General features: G+C 45.0%; 1 protein-coding gene across 6 annotated transcripts in view; it reads left to right on the plus strand.

The window, feature by feature from the left end:
• Nucleotides 1–263: 263 nt before the first annotated feature.
• Nucleotides 264–21,791, plus strand: part of KDM2A (lysine demethylase 2A) — a 143,369-nt gene continuing 121,841 nt past the window's right edge. For 4 of the 6 annotated variants that reach the window (XM_078341538.1, XM_078341539.1, XM_054241117.2 and 1 more), the window contains exons 1-2: nucleotides 2,239–2,341; nucleotides 12,731–12,852. Coding sequence is in view for 1 of the 6 variants with exons in the window: in XM_035263450.3 (XP_035119341.1) it covers nucleotides 2,300–2,341 (42 nt within the window). In the remaining 5 variants the exon portion in view is untranslated. Of the gene's footprint in view, nucleotides 1,033–2,216; nucleotides 2,342–12,730; nucleotides 12,853–21,791 lie in introns of those variants that run through there. The other 2 variants (XM_017978308.5, XM_035263450.3) reach the window with 1 other exon arrangement.

Here is a 21,791-nt window from a genome sequence, read left to right on the forward strand (position 1 = left end):
TGGCGGGCTGACGCGAGGGGGGGCGGGGAGTCGCGTCGGCGTCGCGGGGCGCGGGCGATTCGAGGCCGACTCATTCGCGCGTGCGCGCGCCGGCGGTGTATTCGCGTTAGAGGGGAGTGACGCGTGCGCGTTCGCGCGCGCCCGGGAGAGCGGTAAGAAGCGCAGGGAGGCCTGAAGGGGCTGGGGGGGTGGGAGAGGCGAGCTGGAGGAGGGGTGGGGAGGCGGCGCCTGCGCAGTGCGCCTCGGAGGAGCTGTGTGTATGTGAGAGTCTGACGGGTTCAAAATGGCGGCGGCTGCTCCAGCGGCTCCTCCTGTGTGAGGGAAACAACACCCCTCCCCGGCAGCGGCGGCGGCGGCTCGCGGACCACCTTCCCAGCGGCTGGGCCTGTCGCCGCTCTGTCTTTCCTGGGCAGGGGGCGCTCGGGGAGGAGGGGCAACACCAGGGGGCCCATCCCCCGGAATCCCTCCTGTGCGACTGGGGAGTAGCCGGGGGGCTCGTCCCGCAGCGCAGAGCCGGAGCTGAGCGGGAGACGCGAGGGGAGCTGGGGCCCCCATTCCTGCGCGCCGCGCCGCTCCCGCCCTGTCCGCCCCCCGGGGCCGGGGCCCGCGTTCCGGGGGGCCGGGGCGGCGCGGGGATCTTCGGGCCGGCCGGTCTCAGCTGATCGGCTGCCGCTCCCGGAGGCGACCAGCCGCTGCTGGCCGAGGGCACGGCGAGGAGGGCGCTCCCTGCGGCCGGGGCCGGCCCGGGGCTCGGGCCCGGGCTGCTGACCGCTGGCCCGGGGGAGGCGGGGGCGCCCCGGGCTCGGCGCCGAGGGGTCGCGCTCCCCTCTCCTGACGCCTCCGACTCCCGGTCTCCAAAGCCAGAAGAGGAGGTTTGATTCAGCAACTGTTTGCTCCCTTTTCTGGGCGCTCTGACCCTCTCCGGATACTGGGTTGATCCACGGAAAAACCGAAGACGTTTGGGATTTAATTATTCCTCAGCTTTTGGAGTCTCTTACTTCTCACTTGGACAACTCAAGAGCAGAATCTCCGGTGAGCCTCCCCCTCCCCCCTCATTTGGAAGTTTGGTTGACTGTGTTATCCAGAGACCAAATGCAAAGTTTGTATTTCTTTTTCCGATGGGTGAACCATTGAAACGCCTTTTCCTGGGGGAGTCCGGAGAGATTCGCCCTTTTTCGTCTCCGGCCGTGGCCCGGGCGGTCGTCGCCCAGGGGGTGCAAGCACGGTTTCCCTCTCGACTTCGGGCCGGGGCTTCCTTCGGGAGGGCTCTGCCACCAACTCCTCTCGCAAACTGTGTCATCGGGTCCTCTGGTCTCGTAGCAGTTTTGAAAGGATGCTGTTAACGTGGCTGTAATGTAGTGACAAAAACGGGGGGGAACCTGCGTTCTCAATGGAAGCCATTATCCATGAGAATATTTAGAAAAAAGGAAACCCTTTCTTGGTATTACGGATTGGCCGTCGCGCCGGGCGGTCTCTTATTTAATTTTTGCAAACATGTATTTTACGTGTATCCATACATGCGATCGTTTATTTTGTTAATGTATCCAAAAAGATCAGATGGAATTTTGGTCCCTGATTTGCGCCTCTGAAATTTGTTTCAGAGTTATGCACGTCTTGTGTTGGGGTCGAGGGTAGGTTTGGGAATGAAAAGATCCGGGAGTCTAGAAAGGAAGGCGACGATTGTGCACGGCCTTACAGGAGGGGCATGGGAAATTGTTTTGGGGTCATTTAAATCCTCATTTCTTGTCCTCTTTTTACATAGCCAGTCTGTCCTTCTTTTCTTTAGTTTCTGATTACCGGTGAGAGAGAACTAATTTGGTTAAGATCTGGATTAGTTCAGTGCTGCTTCACCTGGTCAGCTCTCTAGAGATAAAAGCCCTGGGCTTTTTTTTTTTTTTTTGCTAATGCTGCCACGAAGGGGACCCTTGCTAGTTGTAATCCTGTGGGGAGAAACTAATGGTGTGGCCCGTCCTCAATCAAGGAACTGAAATCAACATCTCCTTTTCGCCTAGGCCTTCGACAGTTGTAATGTGATTAATGTTGAACATGACATGGAACCACTTGCTCAAGAGCAGAAAGGTCCCAAACTCATGAAGAGGAACCTGATTTTTCAGAGAGCCTTTAACTTAACACATACCTTAAATACATCCTTCCGTGAACAGAAAACACAAGTTGGAGAATGAGTTCTCATTTCTGCTTATATCATTGTTCTTTAGTGTTGCAATCTGGTTCCTAAGGAGGAAGAGGAAGGCAGCCCTGGAGTGGTTTCTTTACAGTAATTTCAACAGAAGAGTGAGAGATGGAACCCGAAGAAGAAAGGATTCGTTACAGCCAGAGATTGGTTAGTATTTTCTCCCCCACCACACCCTCCAGTTTTGAAGTAGGGTAACTATTTTGTTTCTATTTGTGAATATACTGTGAATCTGATTAGAACTTCTCGGGCAACTTTTTTTGTGCACCATAAGAGGGGGAAAGGTGTATTAATATCGAATTTGGCTTTTGGCCAAAAATATTTAATTTTTATATATGTATCCTGTTTGGAAATGGAGTTATATGTAGCTTATTTTATTTTTTTAATTCTTTTTATTCTTTCAACAATATGTTTCTCCATGAAGGTCTATATATGTAGCTTTTATGGAAACTATTGTATATCAAAGGATTTTGTGAATTACAATGTGACAAAGATTTCTAATTTTACAATACTAACATTGTGATACATCTGATTAAGTTAGATTAGAATATAAATTTTAGGGCCAAAACTGTTTGGGGAAGGATAGTTCAATACGTTAAGATTTTGTTGTCCCAGGATTTGTGACTTTGAGCTTGGTAGTAGAACTATGGATTATTTTCTTTGATTTTATAAATTAATACTTTGGTAGCTTTGAAGGGTTGGTGGGATTGATTGAAGACAGGTAGTAGAATGCTGGATGCTGATAAAGTTCTGTGTTTTTGGAGGAATGTATGAGATAGATATTGTTGAAAGAAATTTTGGACATTTAGAAATGTATACACATACAAGGATTAGCTTACATGTGTGTACAAATACTTGGCTCCCTTAAGCCAGGCTTTCCTCTTAAGGTTTCCCTATTTGAGTTTAAGAATTCAATTTTTATTTTTCTTAGTCAAAGAGAGCTTTATTGATAGCCTCGCAATATTAATAAAAAATTTGAATTTGTGTTTGAAGAGTGTGCCATGAGGAAAGCCACAGAATTGTTTGTAGTATGTGAAATTTGCTGAACTGAAAGATCCAGAAGATTATTAAAGGAATTTATGGTGGTTTTATTTGGCTCTGCATTTTAGACTGAATTAAAGGGAAAGAAGAATGGTTCTCTAATCCATTTTCTGACGATCCTTACTCTTTTTGAGCAAATACTTCTTTATTATTTTTTATTTATTTATATTTATTTGTTTTGAGATAGAGTCTTGCTTTATTGCCCAGGCTGGAGTGCAGTGGCAAGATCTCAGCTAACTGCAACCTCCGCCTCCCAGGTTCAAGTGATTCCCCTGCTTCAGCTTCCCGAGTAGCTGGGACTACAGGTGTGCACCACCATGCCCAGCTAATTTTTGTATTTTTAGTAGAGATGGGGTTTTTACATGTTGGCCAGGATGATCTCCGTCTCCTGACCTTGTGATCCTCCTGCCTTGGCCTTCTAAAGTGCTGGGATTACAGGCGTGAGCCACTGCGCCCAGCCACGGCCTTATTTTTATTTTTTATTTTATTTTATTTTTGAGGTAGAGTGTTGCCCAGGCTGGGGTGCAATGGCTCGATCTTGGCTCCTTGCAACCTCCGCCTCCCGGGTTCAAGCGATTCTCCTGCCTTAGCCTCCCAAGTAGCTGAAATAACAGGCATGCGTCACCACACCCAGTTAAGTTTGTATTTTTAGTAGAGACGAGTTTCTCCATGTTGGTTAGGTTGGTCTCAAACTCCTGACCTCAGGTGATCTGCCCGCCCAGGCCTCCCAAAGTGCTGGGATTACAGGTGTGAGCCGCCTGGCCTGGCCGTATAAAATCCTGTTATGATCATGCCACTAAACTTTATTTATTTATTTGTGACTGCTAGAAAGGTTTGGTGCATTTTGGAAAGTATATGTTTTTATAGAGACAGGATCTTGCTCTGCCTAGGGTGAAGTTTAGTGGCATGATCATAACTCACTGTAGCCTCAAAGAGTCTTCCATTCCAGACTCCTGAGTAGCTGGGACAGACTATAGGTTCGTGCCACCATGCCAGGCTAATTTTCAGGGGTTTTTTTTGTTTGTTTTTCGCAGTCTCCCTCTGTTGCCAGGCTGGAGTGCAGTGGCATGATCTCGGCTCACTGCAACCTCTGCCTGCTGGGTTCATGTGATTCTCCTGCCTCAGCCTGCTGAGTAGCTGGGACTACAGGCACGTACCACCACTATGCCCAGCTAATTTTTGTACTTTTAGTAGAGATGGGGTTTCACCATGTTGGCCAGGATGGCCTCGATATCTTGACCTAGTGATCTGCCCGCCTCAGCCTCCCAAAATGCTGGGATTACAGGTGTGAGCCACCACACCTGGCCACCCCTGCCTTTTTTTTTTTTTGTAGTGACAGAGCCTTGCTATGTTGCCCAGGCTGCTCTTGATCTCTTGGCCTCAAGTGATCCTCCCACCTTGGCATTCCAAAGTGCTGGGATTACAAGCATGAGCCATAGTACCTGGCATTTATTTATTTATTTATTTATTTATTTGTGACTGCTAGAAAGGTTTGGTGCATTTTGGAAAGTATATTCAGCATGCATATATTCTGGTGAGCCTAGTTTCAGAGATTTGTCTCATTTCCAGTTCATGTGCTGAGATTATAATCTTTAACTTTGTAGAAATTAAGCATACTGTAGTGGAATATTGTATCTTTGGGATTTATTTTTATTTTTATATTTCTTTAATTAAACTTTCGGGAACAGAAAAAGAGAAGATGTATAAAACTTTTTTTCCCAGGTAGTTATTGCTATATGGAATTCACTTTTATCATGTCAAGTTGTTAGGTAGGTATTTAAGAGATTTTGCATTCAAGACTTCAAAGGAAGAGCCTTTCCAGCAAGCAAAAGTTTTCACTTTTTTTTTTTTTTTTTTTAATTTGAGACAGAGTTCTACTCTTGTCACCCAGGCTGGAGTGCAATGGCACTATCTCTGCTCACTGCAACCATGGCACTATCTCTGCTCACTGCAACCCCCTCTCGGGTTCATGCGATTTTCCTGTCTCAAGCCTCCCGAGTAGCTGGAATTACAGGTGCCCACCACCACACCCGGCTAATTTTTCTATTTTTAGTAAAGATGGGTTTCACCATGTTGGCCAGGCTGGTCTCGAACTCCTGACCTCAGGTGATCCACCTGCCTTGGCCTCCCAAAGTGCTGGGATTACAGGCAGGAGCAACTGTACCCGGACTTTTGGGTTTTGTTGTTGTTGTTTGTTTGTTTTGAGGCCAAGTCTTGCTCTATTGCCCAGGCTGGAGTGCAGTAGCATGATCTGGGTTCACTGCAACCTCTGCCTCCTGGGTTCAGATGATTCTCCTGCCTCAGTGTTCTGAGTAGTTGGGACTACAGGTGCCTGTCACCACACCCAGCTATTTTTATATATTTAGTAAAGACAGGGATTCACCATGTTGGCCAGGATGGTCTTGAACACCTGACTTCGAGTGGTCCACCCACACTGGCCTCCTGAAGTGCTGGGTTTACAGGTGTGAGCCATTGTGCCTGGCTTTTTTTTTTTTTTTTTTTTAACAAGTTAGGGAAGTGTAGTGGGAAGATGATTGAAGCATTTGTGATTTTTGTTTTGGTAAGGTTTTTTCTTTTTTCCTTTTTTTGAGAGGGAGTTTCACTCTTGTTACCCAGGCCGGAGTGCAATGGCATGATCTCGGCTCACCGAAACCTCTGCCTCCTGGGTTCAGGCAATTCTCCTGCCTCAGCCTCCTGAGTAGCTGGGATTACAGGCACGTGCCACCATGCCCAGCTAAATTTTTGTATTTTTAGTAGAGACGGGGTTTCACCATGTTGACCTCTTTTTTTCTTTAAATTGTGAGGCGATTGCTACCTGTTGCCTATATGAACCCCTAACTAGCATATATTTTCTTTTGCTTAATGTGCTATCTTAGCAGTGTTTGTGTAAGTGGGCACATATATTTGGAAGGATCATTCTTAGTTTTTTTGTTTTTTTTTTGAGATAGGGTCTCTTTGTTGCCCGCTTTGGGGTGCAGTGGCATGATCACAGGTCCCACCTAAGCCTCCCAAGTAGCTGGGACTACAGCCCTTTACCACCATCCCTGGCTAATTCTTGTATTTTTCGTAGAGATGGGGTTTTGTCATGTTCCCAAGGCTAGTCTCGAATTCCTGGGCTCAAATGATCTGTCCCCCTTGGCCTCCTAACAAATCCTTTTGTGGAAAAAAAAAAAATCAGAAATAACTAGTGGTGGCTCATGTGTTTAATCCCAACACTTTCGGAGGCTGAGACAGGGGGATCACCTGAGGTCAAGAGTTTGAGACCAGCCTGGCTAACATGGTGAAACCCTGTCTCTACTAAAAATACAAAAATTAGCTGGGCACTGGTTGTGGTGGTACGTGCCTGTAATCCCAGCTACTTGGTAGGCTGAGGCAGGAGAATTGCTTGAACCTGGGAGGTGGAGGTTGCAGTGAGCCGAGATCTCGTCACTCCATGCCACTGTACTCCATCCTGGGTGACAGAGTGAGACTGCATCTCAAAAAAAAAAAATTAGCCGAGTGTGGATACAGGCGCCTGTAATCCCAGCTACTCAGGAGGCAGAGGTAGGAGAATTACTTGAACCCCAGAGGTGGTTGGAGGTTGCAGTGAGCTGAGATCGTGCCACTGCACTGCAGCCTAGGGGTGACTGAGACTCTTGTCTCAAAAAAAAAAAAAAAAAAAAAAAAAAAAGGCCGGGCAGGGTGGCTCATGCCTGTAATCCCAACACTTTGGGAGTCTGAGGCGGGCAGATCACCTAAGGTCTGGCATTTGAGACCAGCGTGACCAACATGGAGAAACCCACTCTCTACTGAAAATACAAAATTAGCCAGGCGTGGTGGCACATGTCTGTAATCCCACCTACTCAGGAGACTGAGGCAGGAGAATCACTTGAACCTGGGAGGCAGAGGTTGCAGTGAGCCAAGATTGCGCCGTTGCACTCCAGCCTGGGCAACAAGAGCGAAACTCAATCCCCGGGGCGGGGAGGGGGTTTGGGTGGTGGGGGAAGGAATAACTAGTTTAAAAAAGTTGTTTTTGCCAGTTGTGGTGATTCACAACTATACTCACAGCACTTTGGGAGGCCAAGGAGGGAGGATTGCTTGAGCCCAGGAGTTCGAGACCAGTCTGGGCAACATAGATCCTTGTTTCTCACCCCAAAAAATTGTAATTTGGCTGGGCGCAGTTGCTCATGCTTGTAATTCCAGCACTTTGGGAGGCCGAGGTGGGTGGATCACTTGAGGTCAGGAGTTCGAGACCAGCCTGACCAACAAGGTGAAACCCCCCTGTCTACTAAAAATAGAAAAATTAGCCGGGTGTGGTGGCAGGTGCCTGTAGTCCCAGCTACAAAGAAGGCTGATACCAGAGAATTGCTTGAACCTGGGAAGCAGATGTTGTAGTGAGTTGAGATCGTGCAACTGCACTCCAGCCTGGGGGACAAAGTGAGACTCCGTCTCAAAAAAAAAAAAAAATTTTTTTTTTTGCCTTTTGCCCAGCTTTATTATTTATCTACTATGTGTGGAAGAAACGTGCCTTTGAAGGTGGTGTATGTATGTAGATTTGGAGCATAAGCTACACTTTCTGGAACTAGAATATTTTGCAGTGTTGGAGTTGAACAGTTAGGAAATGATGAAGATGGATAAACAATGTTTGGCTTTTCTTAAGCAAGACTTAGTTTTATTTTTTTTTAAGTAATGAAAATATTAGTACTTTTGTATACACATTCCCAGAACAAAGCCAGATCTCTGAGGCAAGTTTATATACCTGAGGAGATACTAAAGTGGGAGGGATAGAAGCTTCCTTTTGATGCTGGAGTGGGTTGTTCTGAGGTAACAATGATTTATTTCTGTATTTCTTTTTCTTTTTTTTTTTTTTTTTTTTGGTGACAGGGTCTTACTCTGTTGCCCAGGCTGGGGTGCAGTAGCATGATCATACCTCATGTAGCCTCAACTGCCTAGCTCAAGTGATCCTCCCATCTCAGCATATAGCTGGGACTACAGGCATGTGCCACCATGGCTGGCTAATTTTTAGTTTTTTCTATAAAGGTAGGCTCTCCCTATTTTGCTCAGGCTGGTCTTGAACTCCCAGACTCAAGTGATCCACCTTGGCCCCCTAAAGTGCTGGGATTACAGGTGTGAGCCACTATGCCTGGTGTGCTTGTCAATCTGATGATGAAATTAAGAGCTTTTAGTGCTTTCACTTAGCAAAAATAAATTAAAATAGAGAGCTGTTCTAAAGGATGTTATATTATCACGTACTCAATCCTGTTAACCTCTTTTACATATAATTCTCTAAGAAATAGCTAAATCATTTATCTCTTGCAAGGAACTGGGGCCACTGAAACTCTGGTAATAGTCCCGCCTTTCCTTGGGTTGCCCTTGAAATTGTCTCCCCAAATTCAGCAGCAATTACCAGATTATCTCTTTTTTTTTAGATGGGGTCTTGCTTTGTTGCCCAGACCTGAGTGCGTTGGCACTACCACTGCAGCCTCAGCCTTCCCAGGTGATCCTCTTACCTCAGCCTCCTGAGTGGCTGGGACCACAGAGGCACGCCACCACACCTGGCTTTTTTTTTGGTTGGGGGGTAATTTTAAAATTCTTTATAGAGATGTAGAGATGGGTTTTCACTGTGTTGACCAGGCTGGTCTTGGAACTCCCGGGCTTAAGTGGTCCTCTCTCCTGCCTAGAGGCCTCTCCAGCCTCCCCAGGTGCTGGGATTATAAGTGTGAGCTCCTTTGCCCAATGCCATTGTCACTCTGAGGTCTTTCTGACTGGGAATAGAGTAGGCAAAATAGCATATTTATTTTAAGACTTTTTTTTTCTAGTATGAAAGTATAATGTTAACAATTAGAAACAAGTGTAGCTGGTCTACATTGTTGAATTAGTTTATTTCTAATTATTTTATGAGATTTAGTATTGAGTCTGTTGGTAGAGAACACAGTATTCTCATTGTTGCAGCCTCCCTCCTAATGATGTAGGGAAAACTTATTATCCATTTTTGAGTGATTCAAAAATGCAGATAATGAAGGAGCTAATTTTTTTTTGAGATGGAGTCTGTCTGTTGCCCAGGCTGTAGTGTAGTGGCACAATCTTGGCTCACTGTAATCTCCATCTCCTGAGTTCAAGTGATTCTCCTGCCTCAGCCTCCTGAGTAGCTGGGATTACAGGTGCCTGCCACCACACCCAGCTTAAGTTTTTATGTTTTTAGTAGAAATGGGGTTTCAACATGCTAGCCAGGATGGTCTTGATCTCCTGACCTCGTGATCTGCCTGCCTTGACCTCCCAAAGTGTTGGAATTATAGGCGTGAGCCACCGCACCTGGCCGAATGAGGATTATATTTAAGCCCTATCATTTTCTGTTGTTTTATTTTGCTGAGCAGTAATCACTACTGTACTTTTGTGTATAGGTCTCCACTGGAGTATAAGTTCCTTGAGAATTGGTACTTTGTTTTTGTTTATACAGTGCTAGATGCTTCAGATAGGGCCTAACACATAGCAAGTGCTGAATAAGTATTTGTTGATACTGTTGAAAGCCCTGATATATGCTCTTCTTTGCTACCAATTTTCTTGAATGCTAGAAGTAAGCCACTAGAATGGAGGAGGGTCTGGATACAGTGGCTCCCACCTGTGGTCCCAGCTACTCAGGAGGTTGAGGCGAAGTATCACTGGAGCCCAGGGATTTAAGGTTGTCATGCTGTAACTGTGCTATTGCACTCCAGCTTGGGCTACAGAGCAACACCTTGTCCATAAAAAAAATTAATAAATTAGAATGGAGGACACTTTGGCATGCAGGGATGAGGAGGATATCTGGATATTAGATCTTGCAGTGTAGGATGAAACAGAAGATCTAAGCTATAACAAGTAGAAACATATGTGTAGCACATATATCAGAATACTACATTTATGGTATCTGGTATTTGGACCATTAGAACAAGTCATAAAGTATCTAGTTGACTTTAAAAGTTTAGTCTAGCTGGTTGCGGTGGCTCACACCTGTAATCCCAGCACTTTGGGAGGCTAAGGGGGATGGATTGGTTGACATCAGGAGTGTAAGACTGGCCTGACCAACATGGACAAACCCCGTTTCTACTAACAATACAAAAATTAGCTGGGTGTGGTGGCACACACCTGTAATCCCAGCTACTTCGGAGGCTGAGGCAGGAGAATCACTTGAACCTGTGAGGCGGAGGATGTTGTGAGTTGAGATTGAGCCACTGCGCTCCAGCCTGGGTGACAGAGTGAGACTCCATCTCAATAAGTAAATAAAATTAATAAAAGTTTAGTCTGGGCCCGCACGGTGGCTCACGCCTGTAATTCCAGCACTTTGGGAGGCCGAGGCACACAGATCACGAGGTCAGGAGATTGAGACCGTTTTGGTAACACCGTGAAACCTCACCTCTAAAAAAAAAAAAGAAAGAAAAAGTTCAGTCTGAATTTTTTTTTTTTTTTTGAGATGGATCCATGTTGGCCAGGCTGGTCTCGAACCTCTGACCTCCTCACCCGCCTGCTTTGGCCTCCCAAAGTGCTCGGATTGCAGGTGTGAGCCACTGGGCCTGGCCTTAAGCTCTCCTGGTCTAATCCTGTCCTAAACTGTGTCTAGGTTTTGGTGACCTTTAGTCAGCCTTAAAGCTGTGAAGCTGCAAGTAATGATGTTTGTGTTATTCTCAGGTCTTGGCTTTGGTTATTAAGTCAAGGGATTGATATGTTATGTATATCATGTCAATAGATAACCATTCTTTATATCTTTCTATTTTTGGGGGAAATGGACACTTAATTATGTTTCATTAATTTTCTCTGTTTATCTCATTTTTGGAATAGTACTTTATTTTTGCATTGCACTTTCCCATCAACAAGGGTTAAAATTCAGTAAACATTTATTATGTGCCAGGTAGTAGGCTAGGTTATTTCATATATATTACCTTATTTAATTCTTAAAACAACCCTGTAAGATAGATGGTATAGTTTTATTTTTATTATTTTATTTTATTTTACTTTATTTTTGAGTCAGAGTCTTGCTTCGTCGCCAGGCGCCAGGCTGGAGTGCAGTGGTGCAATCTCAGCTCACGGCAACTTTCGCCTCCTGGGTTCAAGCAATTCTCTTGTCTCAGCCTCCTGAGTAGCTGGGACTACAGGCGTGCACTACCACATCCAGCTAATTTTTGTATTTTTAGTAGAGACGGGGTTTCACCTTATTGGCCAGGATGGTCTCAATCTCTTGATCTCGTGATCCCCCCGCCTCAGCCTCCGAAAGTGCTGGGATTACAGGCAAGAGCCACCGCGCCCGGCCTTATTTTATTTTTTAATAGAGACAGAGTTTCTCCATGTTGGTCAGGCTGGTCTCGAACTCCTGACCTCAGGTGATCCGCCCACCTGGGCCTCTCAAAGTGCTGGGATTACAGACATGAGCCACCATGCTCAGCCAAGGTAGATGGTATAGTTTTAAACCGTAATTGCTTTTTAAATTATGGAGAGAGAGGCTCAGGGAGGGGCCGTGACTTGCCCGAGATCACAGAGTTGGTAAGAGGTGAAACCAGACCTTGCACTCAGGTGCCCTGACTCCAAACTCCAAGTTTCTTCTCTTACACCATCCAATGTCTCTTGTGTACTTTATACAGAAAACAGACTGGGTGCAGTGGCTCACGCCTGTAATCCCAGCACTTTGGGAGGCCAAGGTGGACGGATCACCTGAGGTCAGGAGTTTGAGACCAGCCTGGCCAACACGGCAAAACTGCATCTCTACTAAAAATACAGAATTAGCTGGGCATGGTGGTGCATGCCTGTTGTCCTAGCTACTTAGGACGTTGAGGCAGGAGAATCGCCTAAACCCAGAAAATGCAGGTTGCAGCTAGCTGAGATGGTGCCATCGAACTCCAGCCTGGGTGACAAGAGGGAAATTCCACCTCAAAAAAGTAAAAATAATAATAACCACTCTTACTGCACTGTGTGTAGACTGAGTATTTTCTCTTTTTTTGATGCTAGTTTCTTTTCTTTTTTTTTTTTTTTGAGATGGAGTTTCACTGTTGTCACCCAGGTTGGAGTGCAGTGGAGTGATCTGGGCTCACTGCAACCTCCACTTCCTAGGTTCAAGTGATTCTCCCACCTCAGCCTCCTGAGTAGCTGGGATTACAGGTGTGCACCACCATGCTTGGCCAATTTTTGTAATTTTAGTACAGATGGGGTTTCACCATATAGGCCAGGCTAGTCTGGAACTCCTTACCTCAGGTGATGCACCTGCCTTGGCCTCCCAAAGTGCTGGGATTACAGGCATGAGCCACCGTATCTGGCCTTCTTTAACATTTTCTTCCTAACATCTGTCTGCTTAACATCCTCAATGAAATAACTATAAATATTTGATAGCCAGTGTTTGATCATGTTTCAAAAAAGGTGGCACATTCTTTCTTTTCATGAACTTTGAACTTATTGCACTTGATCTGTTAAAACAGCAGTATTGTGCAGTTAGTGTGTATGTCAAGGCTTTTATTTATGTGTGTCACTCATATCCTTGTTTTCTGTTTTAAATTTTAGGTTCTTGGGGTTTTTCTCTGTCTGTGAGTACTTGGTAAAAAGTTAAACCCTAAAGATAAAAGGCAGCAAATAGTGACCAAACGAATGTTTTTGGCAAATACATTGGTGAAGGCCTCCTTCAGGTAGGTAGAGAGGAGGAGGGAAGAGGGTGGCCTTTCAGTTGGTAAAGACAGCATAAGCTTTATACTACTATAAGGCCTATTCTGTAGATCTTGAATAGATGAGCATTACTTGAGGGGCACTGCTGATAATGTTGGGTCGAAATTTTAAACAAAGCCAAATATGTATGGACATAGCCATTAAGTTTTGATTTGTCTTTTTTTTTTTTTTTTTTTTTGGATACAGACTCTCATGTCCAGGCTGGTGTGCAATGGCATGATCTTGGCTCACTGCAACCTACCAGCTTCAAAAGATTCCTGCCTCAGCCTCCCGAGTAGCTGGTATTATAGGCACGCGCCATCACACCCAGCTAATTGTTTGTGTTTTTAGTAGAGATGGGGTCTCACTATTATTGGCCAGGCTGGTCTGCAACTCCTGACCTCAAGTGATCTGCCCATCTCAGCCTCCCAAAGTGCTGGGATTACAGCATGAGCCACTGTGCCCAGCTGGTTTGTTTTTAATAGAACAGTGATTTGGCCAAAGTGGCATTTGGGATTAAATCTCCAGTTTCAGGTCAGGGACTGGTCTAGAAGGATATTCAGATAGCTTATCTTTTGAGGTGACAGGAACCCTAAACTCTTAAGGCAGTGGTTTTCAAAGTGTGGCTTTCTCATTAGCAGCATCAGCATTAACTGGGTGTCTAGGAACATGTTAGAATGCAAATTTTTAATCCCCCCCAAGTTACTGAACTAGAAACTCTGGAGTTGGGGCCCAGCAATCTGTGTTTTAACAAGGCAGTTGATTTTGATGCATGCGAAAGTTTGAGAACCAAGGCCGGGCGCGGTGGCTCAAGCCTGTAATTTCAGCACTTTGGGAGGCCGAGGCGGGTGGATCACGAGGTCAAGGGATCGAGACCATCTTGGTCAACATGGTGAAACCCCGTCTCTACTAAAAATACAAAAAAATTAGCTGTGCATGGTGGCGCGTGCCTGTAATCCCAGCTACTCAGGAGGCTGAGGCGGAAGAATTGCTTGAACCCAGGAGTAGGAGGTTGCGGTGAGCCGAGATCGCGCCATTGCACTCTGGCCTTGGTAACGAGCAAAACTCCGTCTCAAGAAATAAATAAATAAATAAAGTTTGAGAACCATTGCTGTAGAGTGGAAATGGAAAGGAGGAGATAAAAGTAAGACATTGCCAGAGAAGGACTGACTTAACTTGGTGACGGATGGATAGCAGCATATTATAATAGAAAAGGGTGCTTAATTGGGGATGTTGAGCCTTGAATTTTGGTATCAAGTCTATTATCAACTGTGCTTTTATTTTTCTTTCTTTTTGAGATGGAATTTTGCTCTTGTTGCTTAGGGTAGAGTGCAGTGGTGTCATCTTGGCTCACTGCAATCTCTGCCTCCTGGGTTCAAGCGATTCTCCTGCCTCAGCCTCCCGAGTGGCTGGGATCACAGGCATGCACCACCACGCCTGGCTAATTTTGTATTTTTTTTTTTTTAGTAGAGATGGTGTTTCATCGTATTGGTCAGGCTGGTCTCAAACTCCTGACCTGAAGTCATCCACCTGCCTCAGCCTCCCAAAGTGCTGGGATTACAGGTGTGAGCCACAGTGCCTGGCCTATTTTTATTTTATTTTATTTATTTATTTTTTTGAGACAGAGTCTCTCTGTTGCCGAGGCTGGAGTGCAGTAGGTGATCTTGGATCTCTGCAACCTCTACCTCCTGGGTTCAAGCAATTCTTCTGCCTTAGTCTACTGAGTAGCTGGGACTACAGGCGCGTGCCATGGATGTCCAGCTAATTTTTGTATTTTTAGTAGAGATGGGGCTTTCACCGTATTGGCCAGGTTGGTCTTGACCTCCTGACCTCGTGATCCACCGCCTTGGCCTCCCAAAGTGCTGGGATTACAGGTGTGAGCCACCGTGCCCAGCCTATTATTATTATTATTATTTTTATTTTTATTTTATTTATTTTTTTTTTTTTTTGAGACGGAGTTTCGCTCTTCTTACCCAGGCTGGAGTGCAATGGTGCAATCTCGGCTCACTGCAACCTCCGCCTCCTGGGTTCAGGCAATTCTTCTGCCTCAGACTCCTGAGTAGCTGGGATTACAGGCATGTGCCACCATGCCCAGCTAATTTTTTTGTATTTTTTAGTAGAGATGGGGTTTCACCATGTTGACCAGGATGGTCTCGATATCTTGACCTCGTGATCCACCCACCTCAGCCTCCCAAAGTGCTGGGATTACAGGCTTGAGCCACCGTGCCTGGCCTTTTTTTTTTTTTTTTTTTTTTCTTTTGAAGACACGGTTTCACCATGTTGGTCAGGCTGGTCTTGAACTCCCGACCTCAGGTCATCGGCCCGCCTTTGCCTCCAAAGTGCTTTGATTACAGCCGTGAGCCACCACTCCTGGCCTGTATTATTTTTTTTTTGAGACAGAGTCTCACTCTGTTGCCCAGGCTGGAGTGCAGTGGCTTGATCTCTGCTCACTGCAACCTCTGCTTCCTGGGTTCAAATGATTCTCCTGTCTCAGCCTTCCGAGTAGCTTGGATTACAGGTGCCTGCCACCATGCCCAGCTAATTTTTGTATTTTTAATGGAGACGGGGTGTTGCCATGTTGGCCAGGCTGGTCTTAAACTTCTGACCTCAGGCGATTTGCCTACCTCTGCTTCTCAAAGTGCCGGGTTTACAGGTGTGAGCCACTGTACCCAGCCTCCAACTGTGTGTGTGTGTGTTTGTGTGTGTGTGTGTGTAATGTTTGTGTTTTAAATGAGCTTCCGCCTCTTGGGTTCAAGTAGTTCTCTTGCCTGATCTTGGCTCACTGCAACTTTCACCTCCTGGGTTCAAGCGATTCTCGTGCTTCTGCCTCTCGAGTAGCTGGGATTGTAGGCACACACTGCCATGCCCAGCTATTTTTGTATTTTTAGTAGAGACAGGGTTTCACCATGTTGTTCAGGCTGGTCTTGAACTTCTGACCTCAAATGATGCACCCGCTTTGGCCTCCCAAAGTGTTGGGATTGCAGGTGTGAGCCACCACAGCCTGGGATTTTAAATCAAACATAAAACATCTGTAAAGTAGTCTCAGATTGTGTTTCCCACATCATGCTTTGCCAAAGTAAGCATGAATCCCTTTTTTTGTTGTTGAATTTTCACAAAACTAACTTCACGGTCATGACAACTGTCAACATAGTTGCATATTTTCTTTACTCCTTTTAACATATGCAGAGATCGACTTACTTCAGTAACATAAGCATTTACTGTCTAGACATCAGTCATTAAGTTATAGCAGATTTCCTTCTGTTATTCTCTCTCTCTCTTTTTTTTTTTTTTTTTTTTGAGATGGAATCTCACTATGTTGCCCAGGCTGGAGTGCAGTGGCATGATCTCGGCTCACTGCAGCCTCTACCTCCCAGGTTTAAGCAATTCTCCTGCCTCAGTCTCCGAGTAGCTGGGACTACAGGTGTTCGTCACCACTCCCGGGTAATTTTTTATATTTTTAGTAGAGATGGAGTTTCACCATTTTGGCCAGTTTGGTCTTGAACTCCTGACCTTGTGATCCACCCACATCGGCCTCCCAAGGTGCTGATAATACAGTCATGAGCCACCACGCCTGGCTTGATACTCTCTTTGAAGGATAGGGAAATGAGAGAAAAGTCGTGGTGCTGTTGTGAGCAAATGTTAAATTATTAATTGCCCTGTAGCTGAGGACTTTATGATCACTCTGAAAAACTATCTTCATGAGCTGGTTGTGGCCCTCAGCCTTAATCCATGTCTTTAGATTCTGGATTACAGATGTTAGGAACTTTTTTGTGTGTCAAGGCAGTAATCTGGCTAACTGACTCATGCCTGATAGTGTCCTCAAGATAATGTATATTCATAAATGTAGTCATTTTGTAGTTTCCAAAGTAATTCTGTGTCTCTTGTATCTTTTTGTCATCTTAGTCTTTTGATCATCACCATTGTTGGGTTGAGGTTGCTAGAATTTGTGGACTGTATTACATGTTGCATAATTCCAAAAGTTTCCGTTTGCATATCTTAATCTATGTGAATAAAGATGCTCTTGGAGTTCTATGGTGCACACCCACTATGCACTGATGTTTCTACTCACTGCTGAAGTCTGGATTCTAGATAGCTTACCCTTTCATATACTTTCATTGCATTCTGTGTTTACCTTTGTAGCCTTCGTGTAACTACAATTAACATTACTAGTGTAAGTATTTGTTTAATATCTGACTTTTTCACCAGACCGGAAACCTTTTTTTGGGGGATAAGGTAAAGGAAAAGTCACACTGCGTATTTGAAACTAGGAGACAAAAGCCCAGTCTCATGGATAATAATAGCACACATTGATTGAATGTTTACTGTGTGCTTGGTACTGGTGTTTTCCATATACTCAACAATTTAATTCTCAAGAACCCTTTGAAATGGATTATTTGACTCCCATTTTACAGTTTTGGAAACAGATGCAAAGTGCAATTAAATAACTTGTCTCAGGTTATCCAGTTAAGAGATAGAGCCAGAATTCAAAGTAAACAGTCTGGTGATTCCAGAGCATACTAAGTTATACTGCCTCTTCATCGACTTTGTTGGGACACAGCTTGTAAGTGTTCTGCTGATGGATTTAGGGTGTTTCCCAAGTCATCTTTTCTCATTCAGGAGATTCATTCACTTAAACAAATGTTTGTTGAGTGCTTATGTTGCACTAAGCATTTTATCTGGGTCTTCCAAATGATGTGGTTTCAGATAATGCTGATTGCTTTGAAGAAATTACGAGGATGATATACTTGTAGGTTGGAGAATTAAGTCATCAGTGAAAGGCTTCTTGAGAAAATGGCATTTTGTACTGAGATCTGAGTGATGAATAGCCAATCTTGTGATGTTCAAGGGGACGGGACCAGATCTGGGCGGAGAGAACTCTAGGTATAGGGAACAGGCAGTGCAAAACCCCAACGTAGGAATGAGAAAATAATACTAAGCATTTAACCATGTTCAGATACCATGTAGGTCTCTGGGTTACAGTAATTAATAAAACAGGTATGGTTCTTCTGTCATGGAGCTTCTGATCTGGTGGAAAAGTCAGACATTGAACAAATACTAGTAATGTTAATTATAGTTACACAGAGGGCTATAAAGGTAAACACAGGCTGCAATGAGTGTATATGATAGAGTGAGCTAATTCAGACTTCGGTGGGTAGAAACATTAGAGAACACTTTCCTGAGAAGGGCTTTGAAGTTGAGACCTGAAGAGTGACTAGGAGGTAACCAGGCAAAGATGCAGAGTGATTAGCACATGCAGAAACTGTTAAGGTTGGCAGGAATTTGCCATGTTTGAGAAACCTGCCAGCCAACTAAATAAAACACTAAAAGGCCATTGTAACTGAAGAGACATGAGTGGATGAGAGTTAAAATCTTGACAAGGTAGGCAGGTCAGATAGAATAGGGTGTTACCCTGAAGCCGTTGGGAAGGCAGAAGTTCAGCAGAGTAGTAATGCGTTTGGACTAATATCAGTGGGCAATGTAGAGAAAGGGTCAGGGAGAGGGCAAGAATAGATTTGGGGAGATTAATTAGGAGGCTACTATAATGGTTCGGATAAGATATGATTTGGTATGATTATGGCTGACAGAATTAGAGAGGAGATTGATTCTATGCTTGAGAATCTATGATTGATTCTATAATTGAGAAATATATATGAAATAGAATCATAGGACTTTTCATTGAACATTTTGAGGGTCAGTGTAAAGGTGGTAATATATGGCCTGGCCCGGTGGCTCACACCTATAATCCCAGCACTTTGGGAGGCCAAGGTGGGTAGATGACAACATCAGGAGATCAAGACCATCCTGGCCAATATGGTAAAACCCTGTCTCTACTAAAAATACAAAAATTAGCTGGGCGAGGTGGTGGGTGCCTGTAATCCCAGCTACTTGGTAGGCTGAGGCAAGAGAATCACTTGAATCAGTGAGTCAAAGGTTGCAGTGAGCAAAGATCGTAACACTGCACTCCAGCCTGGTGACAGAGCGAGACTTCATCTCAAAAAAAAAAGGGGGGGTAAATATAAGCATGACTCCTAAGTTTTCCGAGTTCTTTTATTGAAATAGAGTAGACTGAAGGAAGAGCAGGTTTGAGGACTGAGCAAAGGAGCCTAAGTTCAGTTTTGAAAACGTTTAAAAAGGTTGAATATGAAGTGCTTGTGAAATATCACAGTAGAACTGTTGAGTAGGTAATTGGGTATGATTCTGGGCCTCAGAAAGGACTTATTGGCATATGATTGGGTCTTTTTTTTTTTTTGAGAAGGGGTCTCACTCTGTCGCCCAGGCTGGAGTGCAGTGGTGCCATCTCAGCCCACTGCAGCCTCTGCCTTTCACTTTCAAGTGATTCTCCTGCCATATTCTCCTGAGTAGCTGGGCCTACAGGCACCTGCCACCACACTTAGCTAATTTTTGTAATTTTAGTAGAGACCAGGTTTCACAGTGTTGGCCAGGCTGGTCTCAAACTCCTCATCTCAAGTGATCTGCCTGCCTTGGCCTCCCAAAGTGCTGGGATTACAGGCTTGAGCCACAGCGCCTGGCCCCATGTATCTTTTCTATTATTTATTTTTTCTTAAGATGGAGTCTCACTCTATTCCCCAGGCTGGAGTGCAGTGGTGCGATTCAGCTCACCGCAACCTCCACCCTCCCCACCCCACCCCACCCCCGCAACCGGTTCAAGCAATTCTTGTGCCTCAGCCTCCTGAGTAGCTGGGACTACAGGTGCATGCCACCATACCCAGCTAATTTTTTATATTTTTAGTAGGTTTCACCCTGTTGTCCAGGCTGGTCTCGAACTCCTGAGCTCAGGCAGTCCACCCACCTTGGCCTCCCAAAGTCTAGGATTATAGTTGTGGGCACTGTGCCTGGTCTTTCTTTTTTTTTTTGAGAATGAGTTTCGCTCTTGTTACCCAGGCTGGAGTGCAATGGCAGGATCTCGGCTCACCGCAACCTCCGCCTCCTGAGTTCAGGCAGTTCTCCTGACTCACCCTCTTGAGTAGCTGGGATTACAGGCACGTGCCACCATGCCCCGCTAATTTTTTGTATTTTTAGTAGAGACGGGGTTTCACCATGTCCTGTTGACCAGGCTGATCTCGATCTCTTGACCTCGTGATCTACACGCCTCAGCCTCCCAAAGTGCTGGGATTACATACAGGCTTAAGCCCCCACCCGGCCTGGTCTTTTCTATTATTTCTTATGTTGTGTTTCCAAGGTTGTGATTATGGTGTTCTCATCTTCTGTGATTTTCCCACTCTATAAGGTCACTGATGGGTGGAATGGACACTGGACTTTGGTAATAGACCGGCTTTTGAATTTCAGCCTGTAAACTCTGTAATATTACTTAATCTTGTTGAACTTTACTTTTTCATTTGTGTAATAGTGAAAATAAAACTGTTTGGAAATAGTTGCTAAGTGCTTGGTTAACTTTAAAGGGTTTGCCATTGTAGGCCCCAACTCCTTAGCCTGATACTCAGGCCCCAGTTGACTGTTACATGTTCCAGTCAAACCAAGCTGCCCGCCTGCTTGTTTTTTTCCACATAAATGTAATATCCTGTCTCTCAGTTTCTACCCTAGCTTTCATCCTCTAAAGCCCATTTGAAGTACCGTGTGTTGAAGGAATCCCGTTTTTCTGAGTCCTAGTAGTTTTTTCTCCTTTCCTCTCTTATCTAACTGGATATAAAATAGAAAGTTGATGGCCGGGCACAGTGGCTCACACCTGTAATCCCAACACTTTGGGAAGTCAAGGCAGGTGGATCACTTGAGGTCAGGAGTTTGAGACCAGCCTGGCCAACATGGTGAAACCCCGTCTCTACTAAAAATACAAAAATTAGCAGGGTGTGGTGGTGGGCACCTATAATCCCAGCTACTCAGAAGGCTGAGGTGGGAAAATCGCTTGAACATGGGAGGTGGAGGTTGCAGTAAGCTGAGATGGGGCCACTGCACTCCAGCCTGGTCAACAGAGGGAGACCTTGTGTCTCAATTAAAAAAAAAAGAAAGCCAGGAGTGGTGGCTCACGCTTATAATCCCAGCACTTTGGGAGGCCGAGATGGGTGGATCACAAGGTCAGTAGTTCAAGGCCAGCCTGGCCAATTATGGTGAAACCCCATCTCAACTAAAATTACAGAAATTAGCTGGGCATGCTGGCAGGCACTGTAGTCCTAGCTACTCAAGAGACTGAGTCAGGAGAATCGCTTGAACCTGGGAGGTGGAGGCTGCAGTGAGCCAAGATTGTGCCACTGCACTCCAGCCTAGGCGACAACGGAGCAAGACTCCATCTCAAAAAAAAAAAAAAAAAAAAAAAAGCATGATACTATTCAAATTGTTGAGACTCTTAATTTTACTGATTGGTTAATAATGCATGGTTTCATGACAACAAAGTATAATGTAATAAAATTAATTCACTTTATTCAGTGGTTTACATGCTGATGGTAATACTGTAATTATTCGGAGGGTGTTGGTTAGTTTACAGTCAAAGAGAAGGGGAGCCAAAGACTAAGAATTTGCTATATCTAATTGCCCCACTTACTCTAGTCATTAGTGAAAAGAGGAACAGAATGTCATGTCCCTTGAAACCTTTGTCTTACTCTGCGCTCACTAGACTTCTTTTGTTTTTAAGAGATGGGGGTTTCACTGTTTTCGCAAGCTGGTCTCAAACCCCTGAGCTCAAATGATCTTCCCACTTCAGCTCCAGGCTACTTTCATAATTAGTGTTTGCTTTTTTTTTTTGAGATGGAGTCTCCTTCTGTCACCCAGGCTGGAGTGCAGTGGCACCATCTGGGCTCACTGTAGCCTCCGCCTCCTGGGTTCAGGCAATTCTTCTGCCTTAGCCTCCCAAGTAGCTGGGACTATAGGTGTGTGCCACCATGCTTGGCTAATTTTTATATTTTTTGATAGGGATGGGGTTTCACCGTGTTGGCCAGGCTGGTCTCAAACT

Source organism: Callithrix jacchus, chromosome 10, assembly GCF_049354715.1.
Source record: "Callithrix jacchus isolate 240 chromosome 10, calJac240_pri, whole genome shotgun sequence".
Lineage (NCBI taxonomy): Eukaryota > Metazoa > Chordata > Mammalia > Primates > Cebidae > Callithrix > Callithrix jacchus.